Genomic DNA, 19695 nt, shown 5'->3' with positions numbered 1-19695 from the left:
CAATATGTCACTTTTTTTTTTACAGTAGGAAAATGGAATACTACAATAATAAAATATAAATTGAGATGAATAAACTTTTTATTCCCATTTTAAGCTGAATTCTGTAAAAGCTGATTTATTATAGCTCATGAATTGTGAGGACCTTCATTTAATTTAACTATAGAAAATTTGACTACTATAAAATTAAGTTTTTGGTGGTTATCAGTTTGTCACTTCCTCTAAAATGATCTTACAACCAGTTGACATGAATTGTTTTGTGATACAGTTGGGTGTGTGGAAGAATTCTTTGAAATAAAAAGATACTAGCTTTGATTTGCCTTGGTTTGAAAATTATTTCAGTATTTTTATCTCAGAGCACTTTAGGTAAATTGTGGCGCTGATGATTCTTTTAAGATTTTTGAAAATTTATTTAAGGCAGTTGATAATTACAAAACTATTTTCTGAACCAACTATTGAGACACATGATTGAGATTTTGGTTGTCACTCTAGATCCTTTGAGACATTGAAACTTTGGAACTTGATATGTATGGGAATAGAGAGAAGTAGTCTTGGACATGTTTGATATGGGGTCCATTGTTGAAATGTCCTATTTCCTGGATCACATTCTGTATTCTCCTAGTGAAACATTCCTGGGAATCATATGCATTCTGGATAACTTTCTACCAGAAGATAGAAGTACGCCTCTCTTGGTTTGATGCCACTACCCTTTTAGTTTTATTGAGATTATTCCTCCCCCTGCTTAATCCTTTTATGGCTTCCCTTTCTTCTGCTCTGTAACCCTGAGTTTCCTTCAAGTTCTTTATTATTCTCCTTTTTTCTTCATACTTAATCTCTTTGAGAACTTTTCTACTTAAAAAAACAAACAAAAAATTAGACTTTATCATCCAGAGTTGATAACTTGAAATTTTCATCTCTTGCTTATCTCCAGGTATTTGATTTGTCTAAAACATATCTGCTTTAAAGTTACTTTTATGACTTTCTAACCTCTATCCCCAGATCCCCTTCCATTACCCTCCAAGCCAAAATAACTGGTTTTCTTTCCTAACTTCCCTTTTTTAGTCTCTTTTGATTTGTGTTTTCTTCTGCTCCTTCACCTTTTATATCTAATTCCTAAGTGCTTTCCCTTGATTCTTCCTTCTAAACAGAAATTACTTACAGATTTGTCTTTCACATTTCCATTTTTACCACTCTCCTCTAGGCGCTCACTACTTCAAACGTTTGAAGTCACCATACTAATTTTTGAGTGTTTTCACTACTTTCTGCAGTCTGATGAATATATATAACTACCCTTTAATCTTGAAAATATTCTTGTCATTATTTTCTTATGTTGCTTAGTAATTTATAATGATTATGTTATCTTTAATCTTTTCTAAGTCAAGTGCAAGTACTTCAGGGATTAAACTCAAGGTCCTTTATGAATATTCATCACTTAATATACTTACAGTTTTTTCTTACTACTTCAGTTCATCAGGTCACTCAGCTAATACGTATATTCTGTCTTCTTATGGTTACGTGTTTTTTTTTCTCTTCACCCCTGCCTGAAATGTCATCAGTATCCCTTTCCACTAATAAGTTTTATCTTTCAATTTAGCTTAGGCAGAAACCCTATGTTTGTGTGAACCTCACTTACCAGCTGTATGAGCTTGGACAAGTTAGCCCCGTGCCTTAGTTTCATTTTCTGTAAAAAATGGAGATAATTAATAATCCTTGCCTTCTAGAGTTGTTGTGAGGATTAAATGAGTTAAAATGTGAAACATGCTTGAAGTGTTAGTGTGTAGTAAGTGCCCAATGTTGGCTATTAACATTAAATTAAAATCTGATTTAGGACCCACTTTATTCAAGTCATTCCTCTGATATTAATTAATATTAATTTGCTAGCTATCTTTGGGTATGCCTTTGGACCTCAGTGTCCATGTATGTGAAATGATTAGGTTATTTCTAAGATTTGTTCCATTGTATTACTGAAATCAGTGTGAGATGGGGGAAAAAAGGCAAGAGCTTTGAAATCAGGCAAGCTATAAGGTATCAAGAAGCATATTACTATTAAAATCCCTTAATATTTTTCACCTGAGGGTGAAGTTATATGACTTCTTTTGGCTCATGCCATCAATAAGAAGAAGAACTAAAAACAGATCCCTGGTGTTCTGATCTGTTTGGTATGCATTACTGTTACCAGTTTGTTTTTAAAATTTACTGACATCGATAAAAATAGTGGCTGATGGATGTGTCTTTTTCTCTTTTTTCAGGTAAAGACCAGACACAAAAAGCCGTGAAACAAGATAAATTATTATCTTGAAATAAAAGACAGCCAAGATCCATGAGTGGGCATCGGTCAACAAGGAAACGATGTGGAGATTCTCACCCGGAGTCCCCTGTGGGCTTCGGGCATATGAGTACTCCAGGGTGTGTATTAAATAAATTGTTTCAGTTACCTACACCACCATTGTCAAGGCACCAACTAAAGCGACTAGAAGAACACAGATATCAGAGTGCCGGACGGTCCCTGCTTGAGCCCTTAATGCAGGGGTATTGGGAATGGCTAGTTGGAAGAGTTCCCTCCTGGATTGCCCCAAATCTCATCACCATCATTGGATTGTCAATAAACATCTGTACAACTGTTTTATTAGTCTTCTATTGTCCCACAGCTACAGAGCAGGTAAGATGAATTTCTTATGAGATTTGAGCATTTGTTATATACCCAAAACTCTAATTGGGATTTTTAGGTCATCTTAGCTAAAGATAAGGTGATTTGACAGCAGTTTATCAACAGTTTTAAAATATCTTATCACACATACCATTAATAAAGCTTATAACTACCATCTACTTTATACCCTCTGTTTATGAAAACCAGAAGCAAAAGGTAGAGTCTGATTCTAGTAGGTAAATTAATGCTATCAGGGATTAACATGTAAGATATTCCTTTTAAAATCAGTAAATCTCAATATAAAAAAAGTTTTTAAAAATGACTGAATTTTTAATAGCTGAATGAAATCTTAGCAAAGTTTAAAATGATCAGAGAGAAAAAGTCTTTGGTAGTCAGATGGCACAACTGTAAATCAGTTTTATCAAAAGTGGTTTCCTCTCCATTCCTGTGGGAATTGTTTGAATATCCCTTTTCTCTTCCTGTAAATATATGTGACTGATAGACCTCAGGTATATCTCTCTTATACTAACAAAGCAAAAGACATGTAAGAAAAAGTCAATACAATGCATTTCCTGTTCTGTATTCTGCAGTGGCTGCTGTTAAGAAGGGGAGCAGTTACTGCTGACAAAGACTTTCTTCCCGGGCCGCCTTAAGTACAAGTCTCTACTGCTGCTCTTTTACCCTCTGTACCCATTACTTAAAACCAAAACTGAAACTAGAGCTCGTCATCAAAATAAGTAAATTGAAGTTTATCTCTTTGGTCATAAAATTTCCATGATAAAAAGGGAACTAAAGTAGTGAGATAAATGGAAGAGAATCAGAAACACTTATTGTGCCTATATTAATCCAAGCAATCGGTCCCAGGTCACCCAGCAGATAGAAGGTGATCCTCAACTAAAGGTGTCAGACCGGACCCTGAACCATATGAAACCATCATGGTCACAATACTCCTTATCTTGTTATAAGCTTGAGGTAATCATTTAAGTAGTGTTTTCAGAGGATTTGTTCTTTGTGATAAAGTTATCACCATCCAAGCTTCTATCCCTCCCTTTTGGTTATCATTAATTCATTTGTTTCCACATATACACTTAAAGTAAATGGCTGTTGAACATCACAGTTACCTATAAAATACATTTGCTTGTTTTTTTTTTTTTTGTCTCCTTCCAGATGTTTATTTCTTCCTCACCCTTGAATAATTTAATTTTAATTCCTCTTTTACTATACAAATCCAGTCCATACAGATTATATGAGTATCTTTCTGATTTTTATCATTTTCTTTACTGTCTTCCTTTATATCAATCAGGAAACTTAAAAAACAAAAACCAGTATGATTGTTGAAAAGTGTCCTAGGATTCTTTATCGCATGTCCTTTGAATTATTTTACCTGTGGCTTATTTGAGGACCTGATAGCCACTTGCAGAGGAACTTGGTTTAGGTCTCACATATCCTTAGAGATACAGCAAAACAAGGGAGGTGTGTTGATTGCAAAGGAAGCCCTCCAACAATCCTAACCTGGTTCCATGATGGGGATCAGGGGCTGAGGGCAAGTTCAAAGGTAGCTCAACCACTAACAGTCATTTATTGAATACCCTGGCGTGTACCAGGTACCATGTTCCCTATAATACTTTTCTTTAGCCTCTGTGCTTAAGTGATTTGGAATTATTGGAGTAATCCTCGAATTAGTTTAAATCTTTGAGGAAGCTTCCAGAATGGGAACTATTTAATCACAGAGAACTTTTCAGAATTGCTGCTTCAGAATTGCTGCTAGAAGGAATCAAGGTAGAACATGACTGAGCCACTGTTTGGTGTTCTGCTAGGGAAGGTAGTGTCCCACAAAGGCTATGCCTGGATGCGTTTACAGCTGCACAGTAGAAATCCTTGTTAGGCTTTAGATCACAGTGCATTAAAATAGGTCATGGCTGTCTTGCATGGTATGTTCTTGTTATCTCTGTGATCTTCAGTAAGTATGTAAATTCTCTAAGTCACAGTTTATCCTTTGAAATTTTATTTTGTAGTATTAAGAGAAATAAAATTATACATTTAGAGTGCCTAACATATAATGCTCAATAAGTGGTTATTATTTCATTGGTCAAAAACATTAAGTATGTAACATGTTCTTCCCCACAACCTTCCTATTATTCCTGATTTCCTCTAACACATTTATATGGAATCACAAATTATGTAAGTTCTTACTGAATTTATTTTTTTTAATCACTGTTTTGGAGTCAGAGAGTTCCATAAATTTCTTACTCAGGGACATTCTCATTCATTTTAGCTCTAATTCCTTTGGGCCTTGTCCTGGTGGGTGAACATTAAATTTCATGTCTCTAGGTATTGTGAGCTTTCCATGTATTTTTTATGTTACTGATTTTTTTTTTAATACATTAGAGTTTCAGATACTAATCTTTCTAGTAGAAAAGAATGTCACTATTGTCATGGTTTCAGTGGAGTTTGCCATTTTTGTTAGGAAATAACTTCCCAGTAGGTAAGAAAGGAAAATCAACCCTTATTTTTCACATTTCTAAGGTAGAAATGAAGAGTTAGCCCTTTTTATATGGGTACCAAAATATCCTCATCATCTCTTTCTGAGACTAAGTATTTAAATCTCATCAGCTAGTAGCTTTGGTTTTAGTTTCAAAAAAGTTAATTTGGAATTTATCTTGCAGCTTGATATATGTTACATATGCTTGAGTTACCTTTGCTGCACAAAATAGATTTAAAAAATTGGTGTTAGCTATTTTATACACAGGAAAGCCAGAATTGAGCTATGTGCTGTTACCAATAAGAGCTCCCATCAGGTTTAAATACAACTTTTTGGAATATGACCGTAAGAGTTATTTGTTTCAACGTTCATTTGTTTTTGTTTTATATTGCTAAATTTAATGTTTTTGATCCAACTTGCTAAAAAATTTCTTAGATTTTGTTTTAATATAGAAAATTGGAAAGAAAGTTGAAGTGGCACGTTGCCCATAATCTTATTGCCCAGTTAACTCCTACTGACATTGAAAAAGAAAGGGGAAACATTACATAGTTGGAAAAATTCAGACAGAAAGGTATAAAACAAAAGTAAAATCTTTTTTACCTGACTTTCCTTCCCACTCTTACCTCTAATTCCTGTTATCGTCAACAAGTTTTTGATATATCCTCCCAGAAAAAGAAAAAAATAAACACTATTGCATCAGCATATGTACACATTTGTATGTATGTAAACCCCACAGTTCTGTTTCAAAAGCTCCGTAAAACCAAGTTTCTTAGAATTTTTTCACCAGAGTTGACTCATATAAGAACATCTCTGCAAGATTTTGCAAGTCAGTTCATTGTCTGATTGTGATAAGATTATTTTCCTATGCTGATTCTTCTCCACCCACCTATCACGGTGTGATGGTTTCCTGAGTGATAAATGTGTTCCTTTATTGATTCAGTGTATCTTAACCCAGCTGAGACCGGGCTTATTCCTGAATGAGAAAGTTTTCTCCACCCCCCCTTTTTTTTAAGATTTTACTTATTTGATAGTACAAGTAGGCAGAGCAGTAGGCAGAGGGAGAGGGAGAAGCAGGCTCCCTGCTAAGCAGAGAGCCCAATGCAGGGCTCCATCCCAGAACCCTGGGATCATGACCTGAGCCGAAGGCAGACCCAGGCACCCCAAGAAAGCTTCTTCCTAAAACACTTCCAAGTTGTGAAAAAATGGGAACAAGGAAGAAATATATAAATATTAGTTTAGTATTCTACAGATTCATAGGAAGAAAGAACGATCCGAAGACCACAAGACTTTGCTTTCTCTTATGTATATATGTAATTAGTATTTTGCCATTTTCTAAGATGGTGTGTATACTAATAGTTGAAGTTGTCTCTGTTTCGGGCTAACACTTTGCCCCCATTAAAATCCTCCGTTTAGACCCCAAGAAGTCCCTAGCTTTCTAGTCCTTTAAAGCAGTACTCTCCAGTAGGAATTAATGCGACAATGGTTATGTTCTCTGTCTGTGTGGTCCAGTATGGTAGCCATAGCCACAGCTGGCTGAGCGCCTGAAATGTGCCTAGTTTAGCTGAGGAACTGAGTTTTTAGTTTTACATAATTTTAATGAATCTACACTAACATAGCTCATCTAAATACATCTAATAATCTAAACTGAAACTAAAATCTACACTAAAATAAATCTAATAATCTAAACTAAAATGGGTACTGGCTACTGTGTAGGACAGGGCAGCTCTAGAGAGTTACTAGATGCCTTTAGGAGCAAGAGCAGTAGACTCAAAGTCTGGAAGGTGGGGTTCTTAGTCACTCAAGATTAATCAGTCCAGTGAGCTTGCATATAAATTATGATTACACAATCACAGTGATTGCTTTCAGGGTTTGTAACTCTGGTTTATGCTATGGTCCTTTTGACAGCTTCAGTGTTCTAAAATACGAGCCTCTGAGGAAATTCTTACCTTTAATACTGGGAACTAAATAGAATTTTGAGAGGAACCTCTTTGCAGTGCAGCATATAAATATTATTTGCAGCTCTGAGTAGTTTTAATTTACTGCTGTGAGCATTTAACATTCAGCTTAACTTGATAACCAGTATCCGAGAAAATACCTCGTGATTATAGAAATTTTTTCATGGCTTGGGCATGGGAAAATAGAAGTGATACAAAACACTCTTCTGCATTCTTAAAGAGAACACGTCAAATAGAAGCTCTCCTTTTGTAACACAACATTTAAATCCAGTATTAGTTGTTCAATTTCTGTCTGGGAAAAGAGAAATTATTCTTTGAAAATGTGCCCACAAATATTTGAAAAATAATGTTCTAAGCACCCCGTGTACTAGATCATTTCCCTACTGTCAGTCCATGGAACTTTGAAGAGGTGTGTTGAAAGATAGGTTACGTGCTCAAATAAATTTGGAAAATAGCAGGATATTGTGTCCTCCGTCTTGAACATTCACAGTGTGCATTAGCAACATTAAGAGCTGGAAGAAGTCCTGCAGTAGAGAAGTTTGTTTAACATTGTTTACTCCAGTGTTTCCCACGTGAGTTTAGCATGGAATTCATTTTCTTCACGGAAGACCTGTAAACATCTTGAAAGATACAATTTGGGAAGAACGATACTAGGTTATTATTTAATTATCTCTTAGAGTCTAAACGTTAGGAGGAATGTTATGGAAGTTACCTAGTCTGATCTCTTGCATAACTTTAGGAAGTAGTTATCCAGCATCTGCTTGAGCACCCCTACAAAGCAAAGAATTTGATTCTTTTACAGTTTCGGTTGTCTCGAAAAGTTTTTCATTACATAGCCTTTGGATTCTCTCCCATAGCTTCCAACCAATAGTACTTCTCTGGAGAATAAAGATAAAAATCGGCAAGTAAAAATCTATCAGTGAAACATAGTGATGAATGTCTTTATAACTCTTGTGTTTCTTATTTGTTTCACAGGCTCCTCTGTGGGCATACATTGCTTGTGCATGTGGCCTTTTCATTTACCAGTCTTTGGACGCCATAGATGGGAAACAGGCAAGAAGAACTAACAGCAGTTCTCCTTTGGGAGAACTTTTTGATCATGGTTGTGATTCATTATCAACAGGTATTGTTGATTTTTTAATGTTGATAGTTAGTAGTGATAAAATTAATGTGAAAAAAATGTTGGAATAAATAAGAGGTTTATGGTGTTATGATAGTTATCAGAATAAGTGATTGATATCAAGTTTTAATGTTTTCAAAAGACTATATTGGCTGTGTGGGGAAATTTAGAAATTGAGTTAATTTCTAAAGTTTTTAAACCTAAATATTATTCTTTTGCCACCTGTTGTTTTTAAAATCTTTGGGCATAATTGTCATCATAAAAATCTCATAAATTATAGACAAGTACAATAGTGGGAGGCTAGGAAATTCATGGTCTTTATATTTAAATGGATATTCTGTAGACATTTAAAATTATGTTGTAGACTTGGAGTATAACTGGTAATGGGCTTGGATAAAAAGACTAGAAAAGGGGCATCTGGGTGGCTTAGTCGCTTAAGCGTCTGTCTTCAGCTCAGGTCATGATCCCAGGGTCCTGGGATCCAGCCCCACCTCGGGCTCCCTGCTCGGTGGGGTGCCTGCTTCTCCCTCTCCTTTCTGTTTATTTGTGCTCTCTCTCACTGTCTCTGTCACTATCTCTCTCTCATTCTCAAATAAATAAATAAAACCTTTAGGAAAAAAAACCTAGAAATATACTAATGTGCTAGCAGTAGATGAGTTACTATATATTAGATTATAGGTGATATATCTTTATTTGTTCTGTTTTAAAAAGAATAGTACATTTTTAAAGGAAAAAAGATTTAGAAACTAAATGACGGTTTCTGTCTAGCCTTCCTGATAGGAATATGCCCACCCCCTTGCACACACACAGATTTTTAATTAGTTTTTCTGTTGGTTTCTTGTCATTTGGTATAGCATGGTAAATATTTTTAAAAGAAACAAAAACCCATGATAATTTTACCTCCTGAACTCAGATTTGCAGATGTAGGTTCATGTGAAAATCATTGTTTCAGTGTGTCCTAACAATAGCCAACTTAATAGAGGAGAGTAAAGAGCTAAGCACTTATAACTCATAGGACTCAAGAAACACTCAAGACTTCCACCAAGTATAAAGGCTTGTTGGGTGTCTTGAAAGGATTTTATAATTAGGTGACTATGGAATGATAGGTATCCTGTTTTTTATTTTAAGTGATAATCATTTTTGTGCTGTAGTTTGAGTTCCAAACTTTTATAGGAAGTATTTTTCTATATAAGTCACCTGTAATTATATCTGCTACCTAAAAAAAAAGCTATGAATCTAAAAAAAAGTCAGTCCTTTTGTGAATTATGTACGCCTTTAGTTTTTCTTTCTTTTTTTTTTTTTTCCCAACAATCCCATAGTGTTTAATATGTTTCAGGCACTGTTTGAAATTCTTTACAATACTGATACATTTTATCTGTTTTTTATCGTCATGTTACAAATGAGGAAACTGAGGCACAGGGGGTGGTTTTTTTGGGGTTTTTTTTTCCTTAACTCTGGTCTGTAATTTTTAACTGTTCATTAGTATCGCTATCACTGAGTTGGGAGAATACCCCAAAAAATGCTCAAGTATTTTAGTTGCTTTTGAGACCTTTGGTTCCACGATGTGGTACAGTGAAAGAAGGAATTGAAATTATGGGGTAAAAGGTAATGTAAAAGGTTGTATCTTAGTGTTTTGGTACCCTGGATAACAGAGAAGATTGTATGTTCATAGCATGTCTTCTTTTTACTTCATCTAAAATCATTCCCTGCTCAGTTAATGTTGATTTTTCAGATTATTCAGTTTTTATTGTGATCTTTCTCTTGCAGTTTTCGTGGTTCTTGGAACTTGTATCGCAGTGCAGCTGGGGACAAACCCTGACTGGATGTTTTTTTGTTGTTTTGCTGGGACATTCATGTTCTATTGTGCACACTGGCAGACATATGTTTCTGGAACATTGCGATTTGGAATGTAAGTAACACTTAATGGTGATTTTTTTGTTTGTTTCCTCTTTCAGATATGGAGAATGTTACTTTTAGGTATTTCAATATTAGGAATTGATCAAAGCACTAAATTAGTTTAACAAATAAAAGAAATTTAAAACTCATTATTATAGCTCCCTAATGATCTCTGTCATTCTATCATACTGCTTAAAAGGAACTCTTAGAACCTCCCAACCACTGTTTTTCAAATAATACAAAAAGCAGTATCCCTCCTTACTCATACCCACTTGTTTTTCCCTCAGGTAAATTCACTGTTTTTTTCCTATTGTTATTCATCTTCACTCCATGTTTTATTTTGACACATGAAAATGCGTTTTCAGGAAAAATACGATAGTTTATGAGAGCAAACTTTCATCTCTAAATATCATAGTTTAATTAGATTTTATGCTTTTGATATTGTTTATGAATCTATAAAAATCTAAGCTCTTAATTATTCAGGTGACATGCCATACCATGTAGATTACGACCACCAACAAAATGCCCAAGAATTTAAAAAATGAAATACAGACTCCTTTCAGACTCCAAAATGAATGGTTCCTACCTGGTGATCAGTACTTTTCTGTAAATATTAATGAGTAAACTAGTCTTGGAATGAGGTAAAGGATGGAATTCATCAACTGGTGTCTAATTAAGTATCACAGATCCTGTTTACACTGCTCAAGTTACTCTTATTTTTTTCATGGTGTAGGATTAAAAGACAAAGAACTTGAGAAAAGACGGAATACTTCATGAAATATCCAAATAAAAATCTCTGATTGCAAATGATAGAACATCTTAACCTAGTCTCTTTAAGATGAATCATTAATGGATACTTAAATTTTAGATCCCTCATAAACTTAGTTTTCTGGGTCTTGTAAGACCTAGGATGCACAGAAATTCAGCCATTCCTTACAGGTTTAGTTCAAATGATTTTTGTTAAACTTATTTAAATAGAACTTAAGATGTTCTTAACTTACGACAGTAACAGTAATTATTAATATTTTGGATGTTAACTAAAAGACATGTCCTGGACGTTTAGAAAACATATTTAAGGCCCGTCTTAAAGTAATACACAATAGTGGACATGTATGTCCAATTGAAAGTTGTTTGCCTCTGCGTTCGTCAGCAGTTTATAAAATGATCAGTGCTCATAAAATATTTGGATTTCTGAGAAAAAAGCAGTAATTGATAATATGTGCAGATGTTTTTTCTCAGTGTTGTTTTTATAGCCTTTATCTCAATAATATTTTCATAGTATTTCTCTGCGTTGATAAAACCACAAAATATATTAGACTTCTAAGATCACTTGGTTTGCCCTAATTCAATTGTAGTTTTTAGTGATGTTACTGTTTTCAAAAATAGCAGAATTTATAATGTCTGGATTTGACATAATTTGTTGCAGTGGTTATTATCTCATAGTTAATTTTCAAGCCCTTATTTTGAAATCTTATTTATTATCAACCCTAATTAATCATCTTTCCCTTTCAAGTAAAGCAGCACCAACCATGTGGTATGGGAACTGAAGGAAGGAGAGCGAAGGAACCATGGACATAGGGGAAGAGTAAATAGTGTTTTTAGGAGCGATTTGATAGCACCGCTTTCTATTTGCCAGTCTTGGAGTGTCCCTTGTGGTGTATTCCTTTGATGAAAAATGTACTTGGAGAACTATGACCAGCTCTATACTGTTAAATCATAAGGTGCTTGTAGGGGAATGGCAGGAGATAAGGTTGGAGAAGATCCAGAGAATCAGGGACTTCTGTGTCCTGCCAAGGTTCAGGCCTTTGTCCTGAACCTGTGGGGAGCCTCTGTAGGACCTAAGCCAGGACATAACAAAAGGACAGTTTGGAAAGAGCAGGCTGGCAATATTTGGAGGGTGAATTAGAGTGGGCTGTGACAGAGGTAAAGAGACCCTTAGGAGTCATCAGCATCATTAATGTGAGGAATGCTGATGCCTGAGCTAGTGCAATGACAGCGCAATCAGAGAGAAAGTCATAGGTCGGAGAGAGGTTTAAGAGGTAGAAACTGTAGGACCTCGACTCTATCTGCATATGGGGAACAAATGAGCGAGCAGGGACTGAAGTAACTCCCAGTTCCCCTCCATGGGTGATTGGATGGAAGGTGGAGAAAGGCACTAGAGTAGAGGAACCTATTTGAAAGGGCGAGTTCTACCTAGAACGTGTACGTGAGGGATTTTAGACATCCAAATAGAATGAAAATAGCTTAGAAAACTTAGAAAGCAAGCCTAGAAAGAAGCCTATGAAAATTATTGAACAGCCAGAGAAGGAGGCATACCAGAATGAAAAGCCAGAGATTTCAAAAGAGAACAACGCTAAACGCTGCCAAGACTCGAAATGAGGACAGAAAATTGTACACTGAATTTGGCAGTGTGGAGGCCATCCAGAGTCGTTTCTCTGTGGCAGTAGGGTAGAAGCCAGATTATAGGGAGAAGTGAAGGGAATAAATGAGCACACGTTTAGTACAGGTGACTTACGAAATGTGTGGCTGTGATGATGAGAAGGAGCAAAGCATTTGTTAGAAGAAAGAACATAGGTTCAAAGGAAGGAGGGTTTTGTATTTATACAGAAGAAATTGACAAGAGAAGAGATTGAAGATATTAGGGGGAAAAAGAGAGAGATGGATATATGGAGCTAGATCGTTGAAAATGCAGGACCAGAGTGTAGGGTAACAGGCAGAGGGGCTGATGGGAGGACACTCTCCCCCTGAGACTCTAGTGCTTCCTTGTATTTAAGAGCAGAGAGAATAGGCAGGTGTATAATAGGCTAAATATTAAAATTTGTATGGAGGAGAAAGTCCAAATTTTATTTTGTTTAATTAGAAAATAAGAAGATAAACTCTGAAATGGAATTTGACTAAAGAAAGTTTTTTAAATCCCTTGCTTTTTCTTACTCCTTTTTTGAAGAAGTGTGAAAACAACTTTAGGTACCTTAGGAATTTTATTTTAAAATATTTTTATTTTAATTGTTTAATTTTGATGTTTACACTCAAGTGAAAAAAATCACAAGGATTTCTTTTTTATATATAACCAATTTAGGTTGTTGTGTGTTTAATAACCACATAACATATTTACCAAATAAGAGATGTGTTTGTTTTCCTTAGTCTCCTAATATCACTGTTTTTAGTTGCTCTTAAGTTTGTTCATAGTATCTTGACCAAAAATAGTCTCCATAATTTAATTCATCTATAACTAAGTAATTTCCTTTCAAAGGCAGGTATGATGAGAAAGCCAGTGTGATTTAGATATATCATCCCTGAAATTATGAGCTAAATCTTTCAGCACTTTGCTCTGATCACAGCTGAAAGCTGCCTTATACAGAGAATATTAGTACCTTTCACATCTGGACAGACCCCTGTCGTGACGGTCCTTCTAGACTGAGCTAGTGGAGGTCTGACAGAGATGAGTACTGCTCATTGGGACCCTTCTGGATCCAGCCTAGCCCGTTAGGATTTTTACTAGCCTGGATTTGAAAGACTGGGGAGGGACATGGGCTCAGAGGCTAGAACTTCACAGAAGGAACAGGTCAGTGGAAAAAGATAATAATTATGAGTTGAAGCTCATTTATAAACATTTGTAAAATACTCTTTAAAATGTTTATGGATTATATTAAATGGAAGAGATCACGTTTCCCTCTCTTAAGGCTTAAACCCTATATATCTAGATATTTTAAAATCAATTTCTACATGTATATATGGAATCATTTTTTTAAATTAAATGCTTAGAAACTCTAATCTCTAATAAAACTGTTTATGCAAAATACTGGCCTTAAAAAAATCTTCCACACTGTGAAAGGTAGAATTCATACTTAAATTATCATGGAGGGCGGGGGGACACACTCTTTTCACAAGACAAAAAAAATTATAATGAATTGAACTGGATGAGTATATCTTGCCTCAAGTGTTATCTCCAAATTATTGTCTGTATATTAACTTGGGCAAGGCCTGTAACTTTCATGTCCTAATTCGTAAATCAAAGTTTTGGATTTGATGGTGTCTGACGTTCCTTCTGTGAGTCTATTAATTTCACAGACGTTATTTCCAATGTACTTATTTATAATTACAGCAGGCAGAGTATTTATCTTTACTACATTTTTCAGTTCATGCTTCTAACGTTTCCATTTACGTTAGCTAATAACTCTGCTACCACATTTATTTCTATGTAAGTAGATAACTTCTGACTTTTTCTTTTCTAGTTAAATGAGAAAAGTCAATAGGCTATGTGTTCTACTGGTAGTCTGACAGATCCAGTTCAGTTCTTACCCAAGAAATCTCTAAAGAATAAATATTTGAAGATATCCTAGTAATTAAAAACCGTTAATGTTATAATCCAAACTGTCTGTTAATGTGTAATCTACTTTTTGTGGATTAAGAGTTAGGAAACTTCCTACTGAATGCCTATATAGGATATTTGTATCTTTAAAAGTTTAGGTTTATCACATAAACTAATAAATAATCAGAGATTTTCCTTTCAGTTTCTAGTTTCCCTATGTATTTTTTGTTGTTGGTAATGATTCAGTCATTAGGACTGTGCTCATTTTAATTTTATTAAATTGTTATAGAACATATCTTAAAACAGCTATTTATATTAATGTAAAGCCTAGATTGCAGTTTGGATTCTTGGATCATCAGGTAAAGTCGTAGACCTGTTTCTATCTCTAGTATTCCTCCGCTCAATTTTGATTACATGGTTTTGATTTAAAGCCTGTTCTATACCACTGGTCTTTTTCTGTCACCATCTGTGTTCCACAAATTCATTAGTGATTGAATTGGACATTTCACTTATTTTTACCACTAATAAACTAATCCGATATAGTAGAGAGTTACAATGCTGGTATGGAATTACGGGAAGAGAAAGAAGAAAAAGGATAAGATTCTGGACTAGAGATTATTAGGAAACAGGACAAGGAATTGACCAGTTTGATTTGTTTCTAACCTTATCCAAAGGAGTCACAGTCTCCCCTTGCCCTTTCCTCATACATGTCCTAATTCTACTGAGATAGCAGAGGTAGGAGTATGATGAGATGTGGGGCAGTGAAGGGGTGGGGGATAGATTAGTGGTTCCTCAAACACATAGATGACTGGGCACTGGGGCTCCTGAAAACATTGCCTCTCCAGAGAAGTCTGGGTAGGTTTTGGCACTGATGGGACCTCTGTTAAAGATAATGTGATTATTCGATAAGTAGTATTCACTACTTAGGTAACTAAGAGTTGACTGTGTTTTTAGTTCTTGTGTTTCCAGCTCCCTATTTACAAGTCATTTATTCAGTGTGTTACAGTTTAAATTTTTAAACTTTTCTACTATTTTGGTTTGGGTAAAAAATATACATGTTTGCATAAGGATAGTAATAGTACTGTATAAATCGTATTATTGAATCTTTAGATGTCATTTTAAGGGGAATGCTACCTTCTAAATCTGTTTTTGCTACCTGTAAGGCTCTTTGGCAAAAGCTCTGAGTAAAGTTATTTTGAAATGTTTGTTTCCTTATGCATAGATTCGATGTTACAGAGTCCCAGATCATAATTATAATATGCCAGCTTCTCACAGGAACCCTGGGACCTTGGTTCTGGAACTTCACGGTAACTGCTAGAATATTCATGCTGTCCAATGAACAGTGGCGTGAACTCAATAAAGTCAGCACCTTTGTCATGCACAGAGTAATTAAAATATAAAAAATAAAAAGTCTTGTGGTATTTCACAGACAAACAGGTTAATAGAAAATTATTTTAATATATATAGGGCAATAAAAATCCACCCTATTAAAATTTTTAAAAAATATTTCTGGTGATTTGATGCTAGAAAAAATGATATCTCTCACTTACCTACTATACCTAATACGATTTTTGCTGTATGTAATATTTTTAAAACAAATACCTTTCCACCATTAACTAGATTTTTTTTTTGATATTTATATTTTGAAAACAGAATAAAGCAAGCAGAGTTTCCTTTAGATAAGTTAGTTGAGAGGACGTAATAGTAATAGGAAAGATTTTGTGTATTCTCTTAACTCCTTTACAATATATTCTTTAACCTATGTAGTAGCACTTCTGCTTCTGTTTTCAGTGATCTTGGTTTTTTAAAGAATTAATGCTTGAAGCTATTCTCATTCCTATTTGTATTGTTTACTGTTTTCTCTAGTTGTGCTTTTAAAACTAAGTATCCTTTGCTTTTCATGTTACTATAGCCAGCCATCTTTTGAATACCCTCCTTTTTCAGGTTTGGTTTGTTTTCAGTAAATACATATTTCCTTAATTAGTGCTGAGTGAATAATATCTCCCTTTCCTCTCATGTTAGAATCATAATTTTGACCTTACAACTTTTAGAAGTTCAAAAAGATTTGTTAGAAAATGGTTTCCCAGTAAAATAGCCAAGAATCCTTCACACTTTAGTATGAAAGCTTTATTCACAAGAAAAATAGAGCTTAAATTCCATTTATTTTGCATTCAGGGAGTATTGGGGAACTGTTCATATGGACACCTAACAGATGATTCTAGCAATACAAGGCTGCATTAGGCTTCCTATCCTGAATCGCCATGCCCAAAAATGTTTCAATACTGTGATAGAAATAGTAAGTCTGGTAGCAGAGTTCTTTCTGAAAGGTATCTTGCAGCATTGTAAATCCATTTATTCAGTGGCAGTAGTGACGTCTTTGGGGACAGATTAATAGGGATAGTCTACATCTTTTTTTCAAAATAAGCTTAGAATTTGGAAAATACTGAGAAGTACTATAGGCATGATTTAAAAGTAAAACCAAAGCCATTTTCATTTGAATTTGCAGTGTATTTGCACAATTACTTGTGGGAGTCCTTCCTAGGGTAGAATAATGTGCATTAGTTCAGAATGTGTCATTGTTTAGCACCCCTCTACCCATAACCTGTCTTCTGGTACTTTCTTCAAGACCTGGAACTTTCTGCTCACAGCAGTTGTTTTGATTTATAGTTTTTGATGGCTTACTTATGATTATTATTAGTTACACTCACTGAAGTTCTTTTTTCCCAGTGTTCGTAGTGAAAATAGAATATTAACTGTATTACTTATGATGACAGAGTATCTGTATTTATAGAGCCTTTCCTATTAAAATGTTTCTAGAAACTAATGCATTTTAATTTTAATATCCTGAAAAATCTTTTGGAAATACATTATTTTACCAGTTGCTAACTTGCAGAGATTTTCTTTTGTTCTCAATATTTGTTGCTTTAACTGATTTGATCATTGAAATGAGACTGTCATATGTTTCTTTGTGGGTTTTTCTTTTCTTTTCTTTCTTTTTTCTTTTTTTTTTTTTTTTTAACAAAGTTCAGGGAGAAAATAAGCTTAAGAAATAGTTGTTCACTATATTTTGTTTCCAGTTAATTTATTAGCGTCTAAACTTCCTATTCTATTGCCTGTTGTTTTCTACCATTTTAAGGAAAGTTGTTTTAGAATACAAGAAGCATCATCCTGTGTGGGCTCCTTAGTGATAAAAAGTTAAAAACTTAGGACAGATTTTACCCCTGTTGATCAGTAAACTAAAGAGTTTTAGCACTGTGTAGGTACAACACTTCCAGTTTCTTTCAAGGCTCTGCCATGTATTATCTCTGTAACCTTAGAAAAGTCAATTAACCTCTCTGACTGAATTTCCTCATCTATAAAATGGTGGCAATAGTTCCTACCTCCTAGGATAGTTGTGAAGATTAAAAGACTCAAAATGTAATGTGCTAACTATAGCACCTGGTGTATGATGTTTGTTACCACTATTATTGTATTAATTTTAAGACCTGTGTTAGTAGTTCCCAACAGTTTCCAGATTTCCTCCAGAATTGATTGTGCCAGTTTGAGAGGAAGCATAGGTCCATGATCCCTTCATTTAACTCCATCAACGTTATTACTAAATGAGGTGAGAGGACTCTCCTAATGCTTCTGTTTCCAAGGGTGTAAGTGTTTGCTTTCCCCTTAAATGTGAGACCTGAACTTTAGTTCCTCTCAGAGGACTTATTATGTTTTAGCCTTTGGCTGTTTTTGTCTTCCTACTCAAAAGTCACTGGATGGGTTGCTGTCGTTTGTATTTTTTAGTCTTCTCAGATAATCAGAAGATCCCTGTAGTCATTCATGTGGTAGACAATATGGTTTAAAATAATTCAGCTTATCTAAAAAATAGGTGCTTAGGCTTTCTCTATATGTACCACTTGATTTTAAAATATAGTTATCATTCACCTGTCTGGCTAATGTTACTTAACATTGACCTTGCCATGCCCAGTTTGTCCCTTACCAAGGGTAGAAAGTAAAATATTGGAAGGCAGTATGATCAATTTCTAGACCAATCTTCATTGCAGTCTACCAAGATTTCACCCCAGCCATGGTATTTCTGGTTTAATAAGTGTTCTCGTTATGTATAAGTTCCCTAGAACTTTAGATCCATTTATAGATAATTGTGAATCTGTAGTTAATGGCAATCTAATTCTTGAATAGGATTCCAGACACCCTCAGTTGATATCTTTTCAAACAAAATTCTTTTTAAATAATAAATAGCTCACAAGTCAAGTTGTATAAATCTGGGGTTTTTTGACATTGTGAATTTAGCCCTAGTGCATATTCTGTGTTAACCAAGCTAATAGCCAACCCACATTATAACACAATTACATTTACTATGCGTGGTCTAACAAATTATGTTTACAAATTAGCTGCAAATATATCTTTGCGTATGTTACATGTACAGGAAAAATGGATTAACTTGTCTTATTTCTGATATTAGAGTGGAAAGACATAAAACATTCTGGGAAGAGATGATTAACATGTTTACCAACTTCCACAGAATGTCAGTTAAATCCCTTCACATCCTTCAGTTATTCCTGAGTCTTGGAATTCAAACCAAATGCATTTGATAGGTATTTCGCTGAATGTTGAAAAATAAAAATGAAACTCAAAATAGAAATTTTCTTCATAATTAGTTAACTTAGGTACTTTGGGGTTGTTACACTCCTGAGTCACATTTTAAGCCTGTAATTCTGATATAATAACTGACCTAGGCTGCCTTTCTGTTGTGATGAAGGCCCCGTGAGTTCTTCACTCCAACTAGAGAGAGTTTCTGTTCCCTGTTTGGAAGTTAAAATTACTCATACTCGTTTAAGATACCTTGATCTCTTTACCTCTTACTCACTAGACCGTTGAGATGTTGTTAGGAGTGATGGACCCAGGAGATTTATTATGAATATTCAAAGTTATTTTGAGTGCCACGTTAGAGCCTCCCCATCAGAAGAATGAGGGAGCTTAGTCTCCACAACTGGTTTGCTTCTTTCCATTTGTCTTCTGTGGCAGCCATCAGAATATTGTTTATTGCTGGCTTGTTGTAGTAGTTTAAGTGGATTTTACATAGCAATTGGGGAAGTTCCTTTTGTACTTTGACAACCTATACTAAAATAAAGTAGAAATGGGAAATTATTTAAAGCAATACTTATTATTCAGGATATTCAGATACCTTCATGGTTACAGAAAATTAAGTGTATTATCATCGAATTTCCCCCCTCTGAAACTTTTAGGCTGTGGAAATCTAATGCTGTAGAGAAGAGATTTGTTTTCCCATAT

General features: G+C 34.8%; 1 protein-coding gene across 17 annotated transcripts in view; it reads left to right on the top strand.

Annotated features, from left to right (window-relative positions):
• CEPT1 (choline/ethanolamine phosphotransferase 1) overlaps positions 1-19695 on the top strand; it is a 37125-nt gene that overhangs the window by 4703 nt on the left and 12727 nt on the right. For 9 of the 17 annotated variants that reach the window (XM_044378966.3, XM_044378969.3, XM_044378968.3 and 6 more), the window contains 4 exons: positions 2247-2656; positions 8057-8204; positions 9969-10110; positions 15629-15713. In XM_044378966.3, coding sequence (XP_044234901.3) covers positions 2318-2656; positions 8057-8204; positions 9969-10110; positions 15629-15713 — 714 coding nt within the window. In that variant the 5' untranslated portion in view covers positions 2247-2317. The remainder of the gene's footprint in view (positions 1-2246; positions 2657-8056; positions 8205-9968; positions 10111-15628; positions 15714-19695) is intronic. The other 8 variants (XM_048220272.2, XM_048220274.2, XM_048220275.2 and 5 more) reach the window with 1 other exon arrangement.

This window comes from Ursus arctos, unplaced genomic scaffold, assembly GCF_023065955.2.
Source record: "Ursus arctos isolate Adak ecotype North America unplaced genomic scaffold, UrsArc2.0 scaffold_12, whole genome shotgun sequence".
NCBI classification, from domain to species: Eukaryota; Metazoa; Chordata; class Mammalia; order Carnivora; family Ursidae; genus Ursus; species Ursus arctos.
This window is presented reverse-complemented; position numbering and strand designations above follow the sequence as displayed.